The 21,560-nt window shown below is 45.3% G+C and overlaps 1 protein-coding gene across 9 annotated transcripts; it reads right to left on the bottom strand.

Moving 5' to 3' along the window:
• Positions 1-1,399: 1,399 nt before the first annotated feature.
• LOC144726671 (cysteine protease ATG4D-like) lies at positions 1,400-20,126 on the bottom strand. 9 transcript variants are annotated; one of them, XM_078605436.1, is made up of 14 exons: positions 19,831-20,121; positions 19,451-19,521; positions 18,376-18,621; positions 14,778-14,969; positions 14,246-14,329; positions 11,716-12,006; positions 10,980-11,146; positions 9,686-9,846; positions 8,849-8,919; positions 7,947-8,182; positions 7,205-7,283; positions 6,443-6,519; positions 5,339-5,458; positions 1,400-4,855 (listed from the first exon to the last, which is right to left on the bottom strand). In XM_078605436.1, the coding sequence occupies exons 3-14, from the start codon at positions 18,413-18,415 to the stop codon at positions 4,619-4,621; spliced, it is 1,755 nt and encodes a 584-aa protein (XP_078461562.1). In that variant the 5' UTR covers positions 18,416-18,621; positions 19,451-19,521; positions 19,831-20,121; the 3' UTR covers positions 1,400-4,618. The 9 variants fall into 9 exon arrangements, with proteins under 9 accessions (XP_078461562.1, XP_078461565.1, XP_078461568.1 ...); XM_078605439.1 differs by having other exon boundaries at positions 18,502-18,621; XM_078605442.1 differs by having other exon boundaries at positions 14,778-14,933; positions 18,502-18,621.
• Positions 20,127-21,560: the final 1,434 nt, after the last annotated feature.

Raw genomic sequence — 21,560 nt, 5'->3', positions numbered from 1 at the left:
ACCAAGACCGTAATTATAATTATAATATGTATTGGGGGGACACATTCCCCCCAATATCAAATATGCCCAAAATGCCCCCACAATATATTGCTATAAAATTGATTCTGTTTATATGATTGTGGTTGTGGTTATGGTTATACTTTATTAATCCCTAATATCTGCCATTACATACAATGAAACAAGAAAAGGTAAAAAAGAAAAAACAGAGCAATGTAACACAAAACAATATTAGACATTGTAAAAAATAAAAGAAAAAGTCCACCCTGTGTTAGTGCATTTTTTTTATATTTTAGGCAGGAAATTCGTTTTCAAATTTAGATATTTTGTCTGGGGGGGGGGGGGCTCCCAGATCCCCTGGAAGATTTGCCCCCCCCCCCCCCAATGTTGACTCCATGGCTACGGCCTCGGTGTGTACACCATTGCCAACGCAGAAGAATCGCCAAATAACTTGCTCAACTGAACAGAAACATTTGAAGCTCAGCTGAGACGTTGGCAGACACGTGGGACTCTCTTGCGATGTGCGCGTGTGTGGCCACCACATCGGCAGACACGTGGATGGTGAGAGGGATGAGACTCGCACGGTACAATCTCGTGTCACGGTTAGCGCGCCGCACCCCGAACCGGGCCAACACCAGACACGCTTATTTGAACCGGTTGTGGGCCTCCCCTAGGTTGGCTCAGCCTCAAATTAGTACCTGGTGCGGTGTGTAAACATCGCCACTGGGGAGACGAAGGCGGCCGGGCGTGGTGCTGGCCATTCTCGTGTGCAGTGTTGGCCTTCGTAGGTGCTCGCTGACAGCACTTGCCCCAACTGTCTGTTGAGGCTATACAGGGGATCTTTGTCTTTGGGTTCGTCCATAAATGGCGTCACGCACCTAGGGGGGGTCAGACATTTGTGACAATGTGACGAGGGCGGGGGGGTCAAAAATAGTCCAAAATCGCGTGACGTCATTTATGGACGGCCCCTTTGTAGTGTAATAGACCCAGATGAAACAGCAACATGAATGATTTAATAACGGGTGATACCTAGATGGACACCCTGTATAATACCATGCACGAACTGCTGCTACGATCGGTCTGCATGGTAACAATCACTCTGTGGTATGCAAGGGCGGTAACATTGACAAGGGTGGACTGATAATTGTTTTTTTACCCTTCTATGTGGCAACAAAACTGACCTTTTTTACTATGCAAACATGACTCCTTGTAAAAAAGGTGTAAGTTTTGTTGCAGATAGAAGGGTAAAAAAACAATTATATTTTATAGTGGCAAATGAGGTTCCAATGGTGTAAGGGTGGACTGTGTTCAAACAGGCGATCGAGGACACCATGTGGAGTTGAACTTCTCACCCGAACACTAAGGTGTGTGTGTGCGCGCATGTGACACCGACAAGACGGAATGAAATGTTCCCCACGATTTATTTGTAAATTGCAAAAAACACTAACAAGAGATGAACAAAAACCAGCACGATAAAACACCATGACCTGGAAAGGCATCGTCAAGGCCTCGGAGTCACACAACCTAAACCCACAATAATTAGACGTGCTGCCGTTGTAGGCTTCAAATAGTTATTATTGATAAGAGAAATACACATTATAAAATGACCACAACCGATCCAATGCTATAATGGCAATCCCCATAAATTTTAGCAAAAAATTATATATTACCACTTCAATGCAACCCAACGTGTCAACCAAACCTGGTACAGACCAAGTCCTCGATATTAATTTCACCTTTATTTAACCAGGTAAAAAAAACTTGAGGTTTAAAAAACCTCTTTTGCGAGGAGGCCCTGGCAAGAAATCAGCAAAAAGAAATCACGACACACACAACGATCCCCCGTATAGCCTTAGCAGACTGTAGGGGCAAGTGCTGTCAGCGAGCACCTATGAAGGCCAGAACGGTACGAGTGGGTGGCCAACACCACGCCCGACCGCCTTTGTCTCCCCAGTGCGATGTTTACACACTGCACCAGGTACTCATTTGAGGCTGATTCGACCTAGGGGAGGCCCAGGACCGGTTCAGATAATCGTCACTGGTGCTGGCCGTGAGCGGGAATCGAACTCGGGTCGCCGGGTTCATAGCGCTAATCGCTACACTACCGCTCCCACACACACCCACATACTCCCCCACACACACAATACGCGTACATGTGGCAGACGAACACTGCGGACAGGCGGGGAAGGCAGCAACGCGGTGAGCCAGTGCCAAGTTGAAGCCATGCGGTCCTCTTAACTATGCAGGCGTTATCGGCCAACGAATGAGCCTTTTTGCGGGAGGAAACCGGAGAACCTCGAAATAACCACCGCGTGCGAGGTGGAAACACACCGTCCCATACGGACGGAACACGTGGGCTCCACTTGTGTCATACCGTCTTCTCCTGGCGAGTGAGGGTTATGGCACCTTCCCATGGGAAAGGAAGTTGTGTAAAACATGTTGTGATACACCAACGATCTTCTTGGTTCTTTCGGTAAAGTCACGTAGAAGGGAAGTAATAAAATAATAAAAATAAAGCATAATAAAACGTTAATATATTTTATTATGTTTTATTTTTATTATTTTATTACTTCCCTTCATAATAAAATAATATATTAATATTTTATTATGTTTTATTTTTATTATTTTATTACTTCCCTTCTACGTGACTTTACCGAAAGAACCAAGATGAATCCCTGCAGTCACGAAAGCTTTAAATCGAAAAATACACCAACGAGTTCGCCTCCAGTGCTGGGTAACAGGCGCTAGTAGCTGCCACCGCCGCCACCACCGCCCAGCTAATAATATATCACAAAAAATGTACTACATTCACACAGCGCAACTTGGAATTTATTTATCATCAAGCCAGGGCGGATTGGTGGCACAGCGGTTTTGGCATGAACCCGGAAAGTTCCGTATCCTGGCCTCTGCCCACGTCAATATTGATGAGTACTTGAACAGGTCCTCGCAAAGACCTTCCCCATCTCACCTCGCGTAAATAAACCCACACTGACCAGCATGGTGAAGTATGGTCAAACAACCCATGGAATGGCGTTCTTGCAGCAGTAAAACAAAGGGCTGTTATCAGTTATCAATATTAAATGTTCCCTACAATTGGAATGTGGTGTGTACTAGGGTTCAATTGATAGTACATTATATCATTATAAGTTGTCTAAACTGCTAAAAGTGCTTTAAAAGTGGAACTACTAGAAATAATGTGACATCAAAGCAACGTAATGACATTACAACTAAAACGTTCCTTAACCTATGGCAATTCATTGGGCATAACACCGAGAACATTCATCAGCCAATCTCCCCAATATATACTCTAAATGCAGTGCAAAACAATGTCATATTGAACGTGGAAGTCGTATAGGAAGTTGTGGATCAGTACACTTTATACATTACTCGAATATTTTAACACATCAGCAAGTAAATGTCGGCTTACATTTCTGCATAGTTGGCAACGTTTCGTTTGTACAGTAGATTGCGTCACTATTGCCCCAAAAGTTCACAGTAAAACTTTACACGTCATCAAACAAAGGCGCTTTGAGTGAGTATGCATACCAAACGTTGAACCTAGGTACGCACTTAATATATACACACACACACACTTGCCGTGTAGTGAATTGTTAACACCACATCTTGAAAAAACAAATGAGGAACTGGTCTCGACAATAAAAAAAATACCTCACAATCGAGGGCGTCATTTCGTTCTGTTTGCTGTACAACAAAGCCCACTAACAATGTCACGCGTAGGTAGGTTTTGCAGCCTCTCTTCCCTTGAATCGAAATGCGGTCTTCCAGGGGTTGGGGGCCACGTGTTGATGGATTCGTCTCCGGAATTGAACTCCGTGAAACAACACGTGACCGCAGTAGCTTGAGAGAAGACATTCTCTCAATGCGTGGCCTGACTCGGAATGCCCACGGTTTTGTAATCCATTCATCGCGGAAACATCACCGCCCGCGATGGCTCGCACAAACAATTAATCAGCTGCGATAATTCATTGGGAGAGGGGAAGTTCCTTAACTCCATCCGTGGTCGTTGACCGGTTGGAGGCATTAACAGATTAAAAAATAAAAACTTCGACAACTCTTTGACACAAGCTCGTTTTGCCGAATCCGTATCAATATAATTTTGAAGAAAGCGTCGCAATGCAGTACATAGTTTCCCTGCAGTGCAAACACCAAGCGAGTTTCTGAGATGTTATTAGTGCACCCGTATGAAATACGCACTTGGTAAAAACACTTAAACGAAAAACCGGGGCTATAAAAACAGGGACTGCTTGGGAAGCGACACGAAACAAACGGATGGGTGTTGATGACGCTCGGAGTGAAGATGGAACCTGTCACCAATGATAAAGACACAAACTATGATTTCACGACAACATCCACAAACCTGGAGGTTGTCTAATCAAGGCCATAAGGATGTATACCTGGTCAGAGATCGCAAGGTAGACAACGGACAGATGACATTAGCAAACAGACGGAAATGCAGATCAAACAACTCAGCGAGACCAACGTCGGCACAGAGCGAAGTGGAGGTAAGTGCTACACAGTCCGCTCGACCTCTTGGGCAGAGGACGACGACGCTTGGGGCGGCGACGCTTGCGATGACCCCAATTGCAAACGCCACCATGGGTCACAGCAGAACAAAGTCCTCGGAGGAGCTGTGCTTGACGAAACTCCCGCTCTTGGACGAAATGTGGAGCAGTCTGACGCGCTGCTCGGGGCGTGGCTCATCCTCTACGTAGTCCCTGCTGTGGCCCTCGACGAAGCTGAACACCGGGTAGCTCTCCTGCTGCGGCGTCCTGCCGGAGTGCGCGCCGCTTGTCCTGCTGGAATGCGCGTCGCTCGTTTGCGACGGCGTTGCGAGCACCTTCACGGGATTTCATCAACCAAGATCAGAACGAAAAGCGTCAACTTCGCATGGGACGCTGAGTCTATTCATAGATTGCACATTGTAATGGACTCTTTGTTGTGGTCGATTGCATTTTTTTTTTAACAATGGTGACCGGCCCCCCTACACTTTCCAACGCAAAGGTGCGAAAACATCCAACCGGCTGCAAATGGGGAGCATATACGTTTGAGTAAAGTACAATACAACAATAGATTTGGCTGCACTGCCCTCTGCTGGTGACATTACCCTGCAGCAGCAGCAGCCTACAAAAACCTGTTTTGTGCAAGGTTGGTCAACCATCATAGCTATTTCCAGACTCAAGCCCGCTTAACTTCCGAGGGCTGATAAGATCAGGTGCATTCCCAGTCATTCAGTAAATTGCCACATCAGGAACATTGCAAGACTTAGAAACAGTTGTTACACGTCACCCGAGTTGGTCGAGATTGCCAGCTTTGAATTCACCTGCGTTACGGTGCAACAGAATGCACTGAAGTCTTCTTTGGTCCGACAGTAAAATCCCAGAGTGCAGCTTGGGTCCATTTTGGTGAATGCTGTTTTTCGCGGTGGACAGCAGTGATATGACTGACAAGGGAAATAACCAAAACATGTAAATGTTAATATGAACATCTATTTCAAACCAAACCTTATATTTGACCAGGTAAGGCCCACTGAGCTCTATAGCTCTTTTTCAGAAACGACCAGCCCACAAATGATAGCTCAACTAAGTGGCTTATCACGTGGACATTTATAGCAACGAAATACTCTCAATACATGTTTATTAATGTGGAGGGAAAAACCGGAGGACCCGCAGAAGAATCCACGCGACCACAGGGAGAACATGCAAACTCCAATATACAGCAGCAGGCGTCAGGGTCGGGATCGAACCCATGACCTCCTGCATACCAGGTGAGGTAGTTAACATCTTGCCACCGTGGCACCCCGTCTGGGGTGGAACCGTGGTACAGTGGTTCAGATAATGCACAATGAACTCAGCAAATCCAAGTTTTATTCGTGGCTGCGGCTTAATAATATGCGGCTTAAAAGTATGTAGACTAGAGGCGTGATGCCTTTTGGCGTCCTCTGGTCTAACACCTTTTGAGACGAGGCTCCAAAGAAAGCTGTCTCTGGTGTGGACCATTCGGTTTCAAAGACAATGCATATATTATCAGAGTATGTTTTTTGTTTGCATTCTGACCACAAATTTTGTGGTTAATGCATGATTCCTTGTAAAAGGTGTTTTAACATCTTAACACCTGTTTTGTTGCCAGAAAAAAGGGGAAAACCTCTTCTCATATTTTGGTACTGGCAAAGGAGGTCCCATGAAGTATGTAGACGTTTTCTTTGCACCGTGCGCAGACAACCGTGCCGATGTCAGTGGTTGTGATATCTGAAACGGCCTTGGGACAGCAGCCCAAACCAGAGTGGTGAAGTATGGTCAAACAACCCACCCTGACCGAAACTGTGGACTGACTTTATAAATTATTCTCATGTGTCTAAACATTTGGTAAAAACTGTTTTGCAATTTTTTTGTATGGAAATTTACTCAAATAAAAAAAAATGTCATACATCAACTGGAAAATCTGGCTGTGTGAGGTCCACCATTGGCTGGCAATAATGTGGATCCAAGTAAATGAGGTCATCATCTGTGGAAACATAAAAAAAAAGTTAATGACGACTTAAAATATAATTAAATCAGCCATTCAGTGAACACAAGTGTAGAGATCAAGCTTGTATAAACTTTGAGCACATTTTTTATGATGTTATTGCACTTGTTTACCAAGAAAAGCATCGCCGAGTCTCATGACTCTCTTTCAGGAGGCTCCTGCCAAGTTTTTCGCAGTGGCGCGCGATGATTGCTATGGATAGTAATTTGCGGGCAATTGTTAAAATTTGAGAAATGTGGGCCATGATGCCGGCACACAATGGCCTATTCTTGCCAAACGACGTCACGGGATCTTGAACATCCAGTGTTAAGCCGCCAAAATAAATATCGCAGCAGTGACCAATAAACTAACATCTTACACTTGGGCTGAGCGGCTCGCGATCGGAATGTTGGAGGTTCAAATCATGGCTGGGGTTTTGACTCAATTCATCGTGCCTCCGGAGAATTCAACAGTGGTTGGATCCTTGTGGAATTTTTGCCACTAGTTCAGGGCTGTAAACAGGAGCGCGCTGCCTCGATACTAAATTCAGCAGGAAATCAATAACTTTTTTTTGTACAATATAAAAAAGAACCAATACTTCAATCAAACCATCACTTTGAATCATGCCAATCCATCAAATGGCAAGGGGCCGAATCATTACGAGGTGGTGTTATACGGTATTAACCTTGGTAGCCAACAAAGTAGAGGGAGTGCTTTGGTTTGCCTCCGATGATTCCAATGCAGCTGTCCATCTCCAGCATGCCCTGCCAAAGTACAGCGCGAGAATCATTCACAGCTCATTCACATCAATCGTGAAAACAGTTGTTCAGAATTTTCCATCTTATATCGTATTCATACATTGTCCCAAAACACTGAGTGTTAAACGCTTTTCATCCATCGGATGATTTCCGCTGCCTTTGTCCTAAGTCTCAGATCCGTGGGGTCCCACCCAGCGACCACACAGAGCACCTGAGGAATCAAAGTCACGTGATCACGTTCAGCCTTCAGTGGGCCAGAAGTTTGTACTGGCTGCTCTTTTGTTTTTTGCATTTCACAATATAATCAGGAGTTAGATGCCACTGTCGAGGTCTGCTGACCACGGCAGAACTTCTCTTGTACCGTACGTAACGGAGGTGCGAAAGACTTCAGGAGAGAGTTCATGTCGGATTTTCCCTTCCTCCATTGCAGGAACGCAGACCTACAGTAGTTTACTACAAGTTCCATAGTTTTGATTGCAAGGCCACAGTCACGTTGTGGCTTGCCTTTCATTTTCCATTCATGAAGGAGATGGTTGCGCAGCGGCCTGTTTGTGATCCAATGTGGTTGACGGTCACACCGGTGTCTTCGGGGAATGGCTTGGTGACTTAAAAGGAAGATGTTGCGGGCGTACCGTGAAATGAAGACGAAAACTCAAGATCGGGCCTCACCTTCACGCAAGCGATGTACACCGGGTTGAAGTGTTCTCCGCCGAGACGCACAGGGATGAGGATGAACACGGACCTCCAACCGCTGCCTAGCTCCGAGTTGCTGGCCGGGCTGGGATTTCCCCCCACGATTAGTTCACCGTCCCATCCGGGCCCCGTCGGGTGGGTGGCGTGGCTCTGGCCGACTGCTCCGTCACTGGCTTCCGCCCGACACAGGTCCATAATATCGCCCTTGTACACTGAAACAGCAACAGCTCAATTCTCAACGTGGCAAACTCGAGTAAGCGAGGTGTGATACACTGTTAATACTGTGTGCGTGTGTGTATATATTAAGCCCTTTGTTAGAGCACAGCTTGATGAAGGCCTCTCCACACCACGTCATTCAAGGGAGTTGTTTAACCATACTTCACCATGCTGGTGAATACGAGTTTAAAAGGGGGGGGGGGCAAGGAACTGGCTTCTGAATTCACTCGCCACTGATGTTAGTTGCGGCTCGGAATCGAACTCAAAGTTAGCCGGGTTCGCAGCGCTTGATCCATTGTGTCACCACTTCACCCATTGTACCGTTTACTTTGCCTCGTAAAGACGCAACAAGACCGTGTTCCTGAATGACTTCAAAGCTTCGTTAACACAAAAAAAAGACTTGAAATTTACTTTCAGCATGCAATTATACTGCAATAATGCCACTGCAATGATGACATCACTCTAATGATCACTGCAGTGAAGTTATTAGAGTCCTGTGGCAGCCTCACTCCACAGTAACACCGCTCCTGCTGCACAGACTGATTGACAAAGCTTCAATTTTATTTCATACAGCCCAGGGCGGCACACCTTAGCTAATATATCTACGGGGATCAATTTGCAGCTGGGCAAGTGATTAGTGACATAGTGTGCAAGACGCCCACCTGTGCAGTCCTGCGCCACGTACATTACTGTATTGTGCAGAAGCTTATCTTCAACTTCTGCAATAGCCTTTCTGCAAAAGATAGTAAAGTAATCAGATACATGTGAACCTCAAGTCAAGATCGTAATTAATTTACTTATACTTGGAGACTCCGTCACACCGCGCACAAACGCCGTGACCCACCAGAAATCAATCCTCTCGTTCTTCACCAAGCACCCGTCGTTGCCAAAATTGCCGTAGTTATAAACAAAACTTTGAAACTTTGATTAGCGCATCGTGTAGAGCTCGTCGAGAGGAATAGATCGCCGTATCGTTTGCCTTCAAAAGACATAAAATTACGTCGCAACGCAGTTCATGCGAGAGCCGGGGGCTTATGGGACCCCGGGGTCCCGCCATAAGGTTCATGTGATCATTACAAAACGGATTCATGAAATGACAAATTAACTAAAACCAAAGTCTGTGCATAAATCCGATGAAGAAAAACATCAGTTCACAGTGTGAGGAGTGGTAGTGTAGCGGTTATGGCGCCATGCTACGAACCCGACGACCTAAGTTCGATTCCAACGCATGGCCAACACCAGTGGCAATTATCTGAACCGGTCTTGGACCTCTCCTAGGTCTACTCAGCCTCAAATGAGTACCTAGTGCGGTGTGTAAGCATCGCTACTGGGGAGACAAAAGTGGCCACGGGTGGTGCTGGCCACCCACCCCATTGTGTCCGGTTCCGGCCTTCGTAGATGCTCGCTAACAGCACTTGCCCCACAAGTCCATTCAAGGCTACACGGGGGATCTTTGTTGTTGTTTGGTGCTGGGAGGTGCGAGTTCTGTGGTTTCTCACTTGAGGATGTGGGCCGTGACGGCCGGTCCATACCAGTCGCCCGCTCGCTTCCTCGAACTCCTGCTGAGACGCACGAGGTTGTGGATGCCGAACGGAGCGTCTGGCGTGTCTGCAAACCAGCGGATGATATTCCGGTGGACAGCAACCTCTGCCAAGATGGCCTGGTTGGTGATCACAGAGGGAGATAGAAAAAAAATTTTGAAAAAAGATCCCACGTGCAACCTACGTGTGACTGTTGGGGCACGTGTTGATGTGACAGCACTGCGCACAAAGAATGTGGTGAGGTCAGCACCACGCTCCACCGCCTTTGTCTCCCGAGTGCTTCCGTTTACACACCGCAGCAGGTACTGCTGCGGTGTGTAAGGCAGTCAAGGAAGAGGCCAGTAGCAGTTCGGATATCATTCGCCACCCTTGCTAGACGTGGCAGAGAAACGAATTCGGGTAGTAAGGTTCAAGGGGGCTGTGCACCGACCACTACATCACTCTTCATGGTTCTTTCGGTAAAGTCACGTAGAAGGGAAATAATAAAATAATAAAAATAAAACATAATAAAATATTATGTTTTAAAACATAATAAAATATTATGTTTTATTTTTATTCTTTTTTATTCTTTTATTATTTCCCTTCTACGTGACTTTACCGAAAGAACCAAGAAGATGAATCCCTGCAGTCACGAAAGCTTTAAATCGAAATTTACACTACATCACTGTTATTCATTCTCACAGAGTTCAATACTACATACTCATTGTGCATGTCATGTAGTTTTCAGAAGTGGGTGGAACAAGTTAAGCCATAAATGGTACTTTATGATGGATTGTAAGTGCTGCGACTTGTGACAGGACAGAGAACATCAACTCGCTGTTTTTGAAAAATTTCAAAAACCTATCATGGACACGAAACATTGAAAACCTCCGCCCTCAATGGCACAGTACTGGCCGTACAATTTGTCCATTTTCTTGGTTCTTTCGGTAAAGTCACGTAGATTGGAAATAATAAAATAATAAAAAATAAAACATAATAAAATAATTCTCACGACGTTTCGGCCACAACGCAAGCAGCCTTCCTCAGGTGAAGAACAGGTCTGTCAAGGAGACAGCGTCTGACAGACCTGTTCTTCACCTGAGGACGGCTGCTTGCGTTGTGGCCGAAACGTCGTGGGAATTATTTTATTGTTTCATTTTTTATTATTTTACTATTTCCAATCTACGTGACTTTACCGAAAGAACCAAGAAGATGAATCCCTGCAGTCACGAAAGCTTTAAATCGAAATATAATTTGTCCACTGTGCACGCACCTTTTGGTCATCGGACGAAAGGAGAACACTCGCAGGCTGCGAGTAGACGTGACTGCCCGCGTGCTCCGTTGCCACCACCAAAAAGTCAGAATCTCCTGGAGACTGCGTCTTTTTCTGCGACTCGTTCTCCGACTCCAAGAGACGTACGGCCTCGCTGCACTGCCAGTCTGAAAACACGGGCGCAATAGCCAGCTACCTGAAAAAATTACCGCCGTAATTTTCCTACTCGCCGTCAACATTCACCTCTTCTTCTTGGCTCTTTCGGTAAAGTCACGTAGAAGGGAAATATAAAATAATAAAAATAAAACATAATAAAATAATTCTCATTATTTTCATAAAATAATTCTAATAATAAAATAATTCTCATTATTTTATTATGTTTGATTTTTTTTATTTCATTATTTCCCTTCTACGTGACTTTACCGAAAGAACAAAGAAGATGAATCCCTGCAGTCACGAAAGCTTTAAATCGAAATTCAACATTCACCTGTTTGCCATCGTGGCTACACATTTTCGTTATCCTTTTTGTCATTTTAAAGACATTCCTGTTGCACACCGCAATGGCTAATGCTCATTTAAGATCAAGCCGACGCTGGGGAGGCCCAGGACCGGTCCAGATAACCATCGCCGATGATGGCCGTGAGCAGGAACTAAACCCGGCGAGTTCTTCGCGCAGTGCGCTAACCACGACACGTCGGCAATACGCGGAGACAAACGTGACATCTAAAAAGTTCACCTCGGCCAAGCAGGTGCTGCATGAGCCCCTGCGCCAACAGCATCTGCCCGCTGCGCAGCATGCAGCCCCAGCCCGTGTCCGTGGTCAGGCTGGAGCCCTCCAGCGGGGCAAACTCTCGCCGGTACGTGACCCAGACGCGTGTCGCAAAGTCCCGCCTGAACGCTGTGAAGTCGGCGCACGCCACGGGGGGCGTTGTCCCACAGCGTCTCTCGCCGTCGCCGTCGACGTTCAAACTCGGTGTCACCGAGGCCTGCTCCGGCAGCGCGCCTCCCGCCGGCTTCCTGGTGCCATCTGCGACAGTTCGGATATTCGTGCGCCCGATTGTCGTTCACTTCAGGGCATGTAAATCATTCACTCGGCACCAGAGCGGACAGGAATGACATGGAAAAAAAGCACTAGCAACATAAATGTGATATGATGATCGTCAACAGTGGAGGACTTGCTGCTTTAAGTTTGTGGGCCCAGCGGTCTCCATAAAATATGTAAGCTGGGCATCTCCAATGAATTACCGATTCCGACATATATGTCCGATTCGTATGTATGTTTGCATGTTGAACTTCTTTTGCACCGTACATAGCCAAACATACTAATCGGAGGTACGGGGGAAGAGAGAGGCGAGGAATCCTACTCCTCCATGATTACTGTCACCTGTCCCACTATGATAGAAAAGACTGCCAGTCTTCTTAAGTACGGAGTTCTCACCATGGTGGAGGCCTTCATCCAGCAGTGGATTGACCACGGCTGATGATGAACGAATCACCTAATTAAATTAAGTGTTACAATTCGGCATCACAGGATTCAAGAATCGATTATTGTTTCGTGTGCCCAATCTCGATTGTATCGTCTGTGTGTACTCTCCCGGTTGTACTGTACGTCCAGGCATACTCCGGTTTACGCCCAGGATATGTTCCTAAAAACCAGAACGGAAATCAGAAATTACTTCAGTTGAAGCATTTTCGGTGGATCGTAAGGTGCTGTAAGGTGATACAGTACCTAAACAGAGGATGCTCAGTAACCCATTGCGCATTTATACTGTATGACCATCGGTGCAATAAGTGTATATTATTATTATTTTATCGTGTAGAAATTGTTGACACTTTTAGAAAAATAGTCGCCATGAATATGGTATGTGGGAAAACAAATATTAATGGCATACACCTGAAAGAGACTGTAGCCAGTCCCGGCCTGAATGTTCGCCGTGGAACATTAAAACATGTGGGGCTTAATATGGTTAAGCTCGGAAACCTCGAGTATGTTATGGCGAGGCACACAGTGCTTAAAATTGGATTGGATATCAATGAGTTGAGTACATTATCGCGAAAGTACATAAAGCGGGAGGGCGTAAATCAAGGTGTTACTGTACATATCGTTTCATTTGTTCGCTATCGATGGCGAGATGTTATCTACCTCGCCTGGTATGCAGGAGGTCGGGGATTAGATCCAGACCCTGACACTTGTGTATATTTGGAGTTTGCGTGTTCTCTCTCCCCGTGGTCATGTGGATATTCTCTCCGGGTCCTCCGTTTGGTTCTCCCTCCACATTTAGAAACGTACGTTTACATTCGATTATGTCTGCATGATAAGCCACTTCGTTGAGCTATCATTTGTGGCCAGGTTACTTCTGAAAAAGAAGCTGATAAAATACAAAATTTGTGATTTGCTTACCTTTTCTATGCATTGCACTCCTATAGTGTGTCAAAGCCAAGCTTTGATCAAACTGGGATTAGAGTCATCCTGGTCGCTAAGCTAATATCCTGAGCCCTCTCTTCCCCTGCACCCCCCCCCCCCCGCCCATGTATTTAGGCTTTGCCAACAAATCACAAAGGGATGGGAGCGGTGGCACAATAGTTAGCGCCTCCAGGCGGGCGGTGGTGGCTATACATGCCTGTAATCCAGCACTGTGAAGGCAGCAAGGGTTGGTGGACAGTTTGCAAATGTCATTGAATTCCCTCCGCCTGGAAGTCGAGGAGGTGCCCGTAGCCTGGCTTGCCAGGAGAAGGCGGTGGAGCACATGTCAACCCCATCTGTGCCATCTGTACAGGATAGCGTTTGTCACCCTGATAACACCTTGATATGTTTTCGTATTGTTTGTTGTTGTTACGTTTTGACCCACCCCTATTGGACATCCGTGATAAAGACGTTGATAGCTCACCAGATTCCTCCAGTCTAAAGATTCTGATATTAGGCTATGTGTTGTAAATTATAAACAGATGATTCTTGAAGACGCGCGATTCCATGCATGTATTGTGAGCGTAAGAATTAATATAAATTAAGCTATCAAAAGATGCCTATTGCATTTCCAGATTATCTGGGCCAATGATGCGCTCTGTCTCGCATCCAATCTGGTAAGATAACATGAGTATGGTCTTCTTATGGAGATGCTCACCGCCAGGGGAATATGAAAAGATGACCCCAACATCTTTGCTGGATTGAGCAGAAACACACTTCACTTGGACTTGTGAACATTGACATGAAGCTTCATGAGGAGACACCTAAGAAGCACCCATGAAAAATGTTAAGATCAACTCGCCTTTTGAGATGCAGTTATACTTCTTGCTAAGCAGACAGATGGGGGAATGTCGATTGAAGCTGGTCTTCGTTTTTACAACCCATCCTGTGAACACACACATGCATGGTTACTCAACAGATTTTTTAAAAAATGCATTCGATGGGAGAGATCATGATGTCAATGCCCGTGCTTAACGTCGTTCCATGTGGAAATCAACTTGGCCTTAAACTTGTGATAAATTAAAAGTATTTTATACTCATCGTCAACACTCATCTATTCCCATTGAGGCTTCACATTTTGTGTATCGGTAACCCCTTTGTTATTTTACTGAGATACCTGTTACCGAACAAGGTTCTCATTCAAGGCTGAGTCAATGTTGGGGAAGCCGAGGACCGGTTCAGATATGCACCGATGTTGGCCGTGAGTGGGAATCAATCGGTTTGTCGGGCTCGTAGCACAGCGCAGCGCAAACCATTGCGCGACACTGGGCCATACGTTCACACGCACACACTGCACAAACAGTAGTCAGGAGAAATTGCGATTCGTCAATTACCGTGTTTCACATTGTTCCACACGGAGATCAACTTGGCCTTCAGCTTGTCCACCTCGTCCACCTCCACATCTTCGGTGGACTGAGTGTGGCCGTTGCAGTCGGCCGACCCCGGCATCTTGCCTCCATGCTCTCGCTCAAGCTCCTTTGTCATTGGGGCTGGCCGAGATGAAGGGCAGATAGTAAAAATCTCACCTACAGCAAAGGGTCAAATGAGATTTAGGAGGACTTACATTTATGAAAAACTCAAAACATGAATACTTTGCCTTACAGAGGCAAACATATAATAGGTGACAATTTGGGCAATGGTCCCATGTCTTAGCAGATGTTTGATATTTTTTTCCCTCTGTAAAGCAGTTGTATTTACGAATGTGTTGAATATAATTTGTACACCACTACCTAATGCAGTGTCAATATTTTTTGCTTACATTTAGGGTCATATTCCTATCTTAACAAAACACCTTTGTTATCTGATATTTAACAAATCAATAGGATTTTAGCTCAATACTCAAATAGTTATTTTCAACCAATACATGTTTTAAAATAGATTTTCCATCCAAAGACGAAAAGAATCACGACACTTTTTTTTTACTCTAATGGAATGTGATGCATCTGCATTTCATGTAAAACATTAAGTGTACCACCCTTGGATGCAACGACAAGCGATGTAGCAACAAGGGCAATGAACAAAGGCAAGTCTATTGCTGCAGTGTAACTCGTGGGAGTTGAGGGAGCTATAAATGTGTCAAGTGCAATGCCACATTTTTTTTCAACCTATTAAACACGGCAGAAAGATAAAAATAAAAATCACTGATGCAAAGAGGTGCTCTTAAAAGAGTCGGTGTGCATTATGTCAAGATGTCCATTATGAACTTATTCTCTCCAGTGCCCTTGACCCGGCTTCATCTTCCCATCAATCCAATATGAAGTAAAAACCATACTTTAATTCATCCATATTGTATTCCGTTCTCCATTTCTTTGGAAATGGTCATTGAATTTCAAACCCTCTATTAAAAGTCAAAGCAATCGGTTGGCAGATCTCCACTGGTGGTCCTGAGTCAGTGCTGGAAATTGCACATTTCAATGGCAGGAACTAATTTTTCCACGTTCACGGATGACATCATCGTCAGCCACCGTCTATCCACTGCTGAATGAAGACCTGTCCGAGCTGTCACCGTCTTTCATGGTCCTGCAATGTAACAAGCCATGTACTGCCTGCACACAAGCTAATAACGCATTCCTGCGGAGGGAGCTGGTAGGAACCTTGGATTGCTCGGTCAATGGCCAGGGTCAATGGCGGCCCGCAAATATGGCCGACTGTGAGGGTGGGCACAAGCCAGCGTGAGTAGGTTAAACGTTGAGTTTTATAAGGGCACCACGGAGTGACCAGCCCCTCCCCACCCAGCCCCTCCCCACCCAGCCCCTCCCCACCCAGCCCCTCCCCACCCAGCCCCTCCCCACCCAGCCCCTCCCCACCCTCCTAACCCAGCCCCTCCTAACCCAGCCCCTCCCCACCCTCCCCTCTCCACCCAGCCCCACCCCTCCCATTTTTGGATGCACGACTGACGGACACAATAATCCCCTGTGGGCTGGTATAACCAGGAGGTTCCTATCAGTATGATCCCTCTATCTCTGCGGTGGAAATTCTCTTAGACATGTTCCCTCCTTTGGCTGTCACTCCATTGATATTCTTGACCGGTGGCCATCATCCCTTCCAGTGGCATCTAATCATCATTTCAACCGGCAACACACTCAGCATTCAAACAACTCTGAAAGACAGAGAGTGCCGCAGAGGCACGAGTCACAGACAAGTTGGAAGGCTTGCCAGTTTGGTGAGCTGGCTCCAACATGCCCAAGCTCTGCAGTGCTCTATATATTAGGATGTTTTCAGGCCATTGGTGTGTGTGTGCATGTGGTAAGAAACTGGATTACCTGGAGAAACCCGACGCATACAAGGGGGCAACAATATATAGTTCACATTTTCTGTCCTGCCTTCTCCTGCAAGCCATGGTAAGGCATCTTAATGCCCACGGGAAGGGAGTTGCATATCCCTCACCTCCACAGTGCTGGATTACAGGCATGCACCACCAACCTAAACCCACTTACCTTTCAAAACTCAATATATCAAACTTGCAAATGTTCTCCTAATCCACACCTTCCTCTTTCTCTTCACGCAATTTCAAACACGAATCTGTTTTTATCACACACCCCCCCTTCATATTATATGTATATATATTCGACAGCGTTTTCCAAGTATAACTGACAAATATCCTCAATAGTTTAGTAAATTACACACGTGTATATACTAAGGAATGACGTGGAAATATATTTCACTCTCGATATATTTCAGATAAAATATAAATTGACTATAAGGGCACCCCCTTGGAGTAAGGTCAGGTGTGTTCACATCATGTTTCCCCTTGCCTTCCAACAGTGAAAAGCAGAGTTGTTGCTTATAACGGAACTGTGCTTTTAAGGTGTCAATTACAGATTATACTGCATACGTATTTTAATATATTTTAAGGGCTATTAAGATAGTATTCAGTAATGTAGTTTAAATCAAAAGGGGTGCGTTCAGGTCATGCTTTGCAAGAGACATCAAAATCATGAATTTGTGTAACATTGAAGTGTTGAAGACACTCAATATGTGCGTTCAATTGTAACAATTCACACCAGGCCCGTTACTGTGCATCATTCACATTCAAGATCGTTCCAACAACTTGTACATTTGCGTAAGGGGAAAGAAACACACCTGGATTACCCCTATTATTGTACAAGTAAATTGAGTTTTCAGGTCCATAAGGTGCAAACAAAGTCTATTTGTTTGTAGTTCTCCCTTGTGATAGGACTTTGTATGATGGACGTTAAAATGTTATAAGGGCACAGGTGACCAATACGGTTTGAATTGGTCTGCAATATGGTAGGCACTGATAAGGGGTTGACAGGTAATTAATGATCTTTGTTTTTTTCGGTAAAGTCAAGTAGGTAAAAAATAAAATTAAAATAAATTAAATCACGTTTCGGAGGCAACACAAGCTTCCGTCTTCAGGTGGTACCGTCACAGCAAAATTACTGTATCATTGATTACCGTATCAATTGATTACTGTATCATTGATTACTGTATCAATTGATTACTGTATCAATGATACAGTAATTTTACTGTGACGGTGCCACCTTAAGACGTAAGCTTGTGTTGCCTCCGAAACGTCGTGATTTAATTTATTTTTATTTTATTTTTTACCTACGTGACTTAACCGAAAAAACCAAAGAGTATGGACCCTTGCAGTCACGAAAACTTCAAATCTAGGTAATTAATGGTGAGTGTACTAGTGGTGAGTGTAGTGGTGAGTGTACTAGTGGTGAGTGTAGTGGTGAGTGTAGTAGAGTGGTGAGATTAGTGGTGAATCGTGGTGAGTAGTAGTGGTGATTGTCTACTTGTTGGTGTGTATCCCTTGTGATGGGAATTTGTAGGATGGGCTTTGAGTTCTATAAGGCCACGGGGTGACCAATAAGGTCTGAATTGGTCTGTAATAAGGTAGGCACTGATAGGGGGTTGACAGGTATGATATAACAAGCAAGTCTTGGATAACATTTTGCGTACACAAACTATGCCGTTCTGCAGAGGTGTGGACTCGAGTCATGTGACTTGGACTCGAGTCAGACTCGAGTCATGAATTTGATGACTTGCGACTCGACTTGGACTTGCATAACAATGACTTTGTCCCACCTCTGAGATGTGGACTCGAGTCATGTGACTTGGACTCGAGTCAGACTCGAGTCATGAATTTGATGACTTGCGACTCGACTTGGCCTTGCATAACAATGACTTTGTCCCACCTCTGCCGTTCTGTAGCAAACCGAGATGGGTCATTGGAAAAAAGCATTTCCTCGTTCTTAAAGGAGCACGTTTTTATCCCCGTCAAAAATATCTCTGAGCACCATACTTCACCAAACACTGCGATAAGAGTAGACGTTCTTAGGAGTAAGATTATTTTAATTCGCATCGTGTAAACTCGATGGGTCTACTACGGGAGACCGTGGTCAACACGAGTAGCGATTGATTTCTGAACAGCTTCTGGGGCATTCTTCACCAACTTGAACTGGAGGAAGCAGTGAAACACAGTCAAACTATCCCACTACTTGGGACCGACACGGCGGCGAGATTCTATGGATGGTAACTACCGAGGTTGGCAATATGTAAGCAACTTACACCTTACAACTTCTTGGTTCTTTCGGTAAAGTCACGTAGAAGGGAAGTAATAAAATAATAAAAATAAAACATAATAAAACAATTCTCACGACGTTTCGGCTACAACGCAAGCAGCCGTCTTCAGGTGAAGAATGTTGTTTTATTATGTTTTATTTGTATTATTTTATTACTTCCCTTCTACGTGACTTTACCGAAAGAACCAAGAAGATGAATCCCTGCAGTCACGAAAGCTTTAAATCGAAATACACCTTACAAATCAACGATGCCTAAATGGTTTGTGTACATATGGACTGTCAATAAAGGCTGATGAAATGCCAAACTTAGGGCTTCGAAACTAAATGCAGTACTATTTAGCAATCACGGTCATACTACTCACGTGGTTATGTAATACAAACATACATGTACGTTTCTATTCTATACATGTCTGTATGTACACTGCACTATGTACATTCGTTTGTCAACCCACTTTTGATTGAAGGCCTCCCGAATCCGTGTTGGTCATGGGGGTTGTTTGGCCATACTTCACCACGCTGGTCACTGCGGGTTGGTAAAGGGGAGGGGATGACCAAGGCTGCTCCAGACTCAACTCGCCACGGTTATCCATGGCCAGGAATATAACTCGGATGGGCCAGTCACCTTAAGCACTGTGGTGCAACCACTCCACGTGTGCATACCCCTTACATTACACACACACACGTTACGTTTGTGATCGAACAATAACAATCCTCGAAGAGTCTGCGCGCACGTTTCATCAGTGAGTGTCACAGCAACAGCTAAAACAGACATCTCCAAAGACCTTACACACCCCCCTCCCCTACCACCCCACCAAGTGTGGATCACGCCTACCGGAACAGGCGGCCCCTCTTCGGCAGGGCTTTTTATGATAGGCCGATAGAAGCCCGAGTCGGTAGGCCACAGTCGCCTGCACTCATCTTGTTTCCAACCGCCCAGCTCTCACTTCCGAGGCATGTTTGTTTAGAAGGGGATGTATGTTTATTCATAAAACATTGAAACCGATAATCTTCCCAAAACCAGCACGGCCTTCTCGCACGCTCAGATAGCGGGCCCTGTGAGCTTGTTTTATCTCGAGGAACCATATGCCTTTCCGGAATCGAATCGAGTCAAGCTTCGCGAGAACGATTTGTGAACTGCGATTCCGACGGGTGATTTACCGCGAGCCCAATGGGCACCTCTTATGAATCGAATCGAAAGACTGCAGTTTCATGCGGGTCCGATTCTAATACAATCGGATGCAGCATCTTTTCGCTACCGTATTCTCCAGATTATAAGACGCCTCTGCAAATAAGAGGCACTCCAAAATCTTGTTCCCAGTGTCAATACGGTTGTACAGATCTGGCTATAACAACACATTCCTGCGGAGGGAGCTGGTAGGAACGTTGGTTTGCTCGGTCAATGGCCAGGGTCAACGGCGGCGTGGTGTATTCCGCAAATATGCCCGACTGTGAGTGTGGGCACAAGCCGGCGTGAGTAGGTTAAACGTTGAGTTTTATAAGGGCACCACGGGGTGACCAGCCCCTCCCCACCCAGCCACACCCAGCCCCACCCTCCCCACCCAGCCCGTCCTCACCCTCCCTACCCAGCCCCTCCCCACCCTCCCCTCCCCACCCAGCCCCTCCCCACCCTCCCCTCCCCACCCAGCCCCTCCCCACCCAGCCCCTTCCTGCACAACGGACACAATAATCCCCTGTGGGCTGGTGTAACCAGGAGGTTCCTACCAGTATAACAACACTTAAATTTCGATTTAAAGCGTTCGTGACTGCAGGGATTCATATTCTTGGTTCTTACGGTAAAGTCACGTAAAAGGGAAATAAAATAAAAAAAGCAATCAAATTCTCACGACGTTTCGATTGCAACACAAGCAATCATCATCAGGTGTGAAACCCACAGCAAGAAAAATGAAGAATTTTTATTTATTTTATTATTTCCCTTCTACGTGACTTTACCAAAAGAACCAAGAATATTTAACAACACTTACCATTTTTTCGTGAAAAATTGGGTTTCTAGCCCGTGTTCAGGAACGTAACCGTCCTGCTTTTGGTCACCGCCAACAAGAGCCAAGGGCACACACCAGAGACTATTGAACTCTTCCTCCCCTCTGGCATGTTTCGTCCCGGTCAATATTATACGTGGCAAACTCGTGCGTTCGATCCAGCAAAGCCATCAAGATTCTGGCCGAGAAGGCTTCATATCGGGACAAAAATGGAAAATAAACGAATAATGTGGTCTTTAAAGAGATGTAGTAAAACTATGACGTTATTTTGGAAATAGCAAAACTACTCCTGAATTATATCATGGGACCTCGTTTGCCAATACCAAAATATGAGAATAGGTTTTCTCCTTTTTTCTGGCAACAAAAAAGCTGTGTTAAGATGTTAAAACACCAAACTGAAACCTTTTACAAGGAATCATGTCTTTATTCTGACCGCAAGTAGTGTAGAAAGAAAGCTGTCTCTGGTGTAGACCAATCAGTTCCAAAGACAATGCATATATTACCAGAGTATGTTTTTGGTTTTCATTCTGACCACAAGCATTGTAGTTAATGCAGACATGATTCC

This window comes from Lampetra planeri, chromosome 24, assembly GCF_965212315.1.
Source record: "Lampetra planeri chromosome 24, kcLamPlan1.2.h2, whole genome shotgun sequence".
NCBI lineage: Eukaryota > Metazoa > Chordata > Hyperoartia > Petromyzontiformes > Petromyzontidae > Lampetra > Lampetra planeri.
Note: the sequence above shows the minus strand (reverse complement) of the source record. Positions and strands in the feature narration are given on the sequence as shown.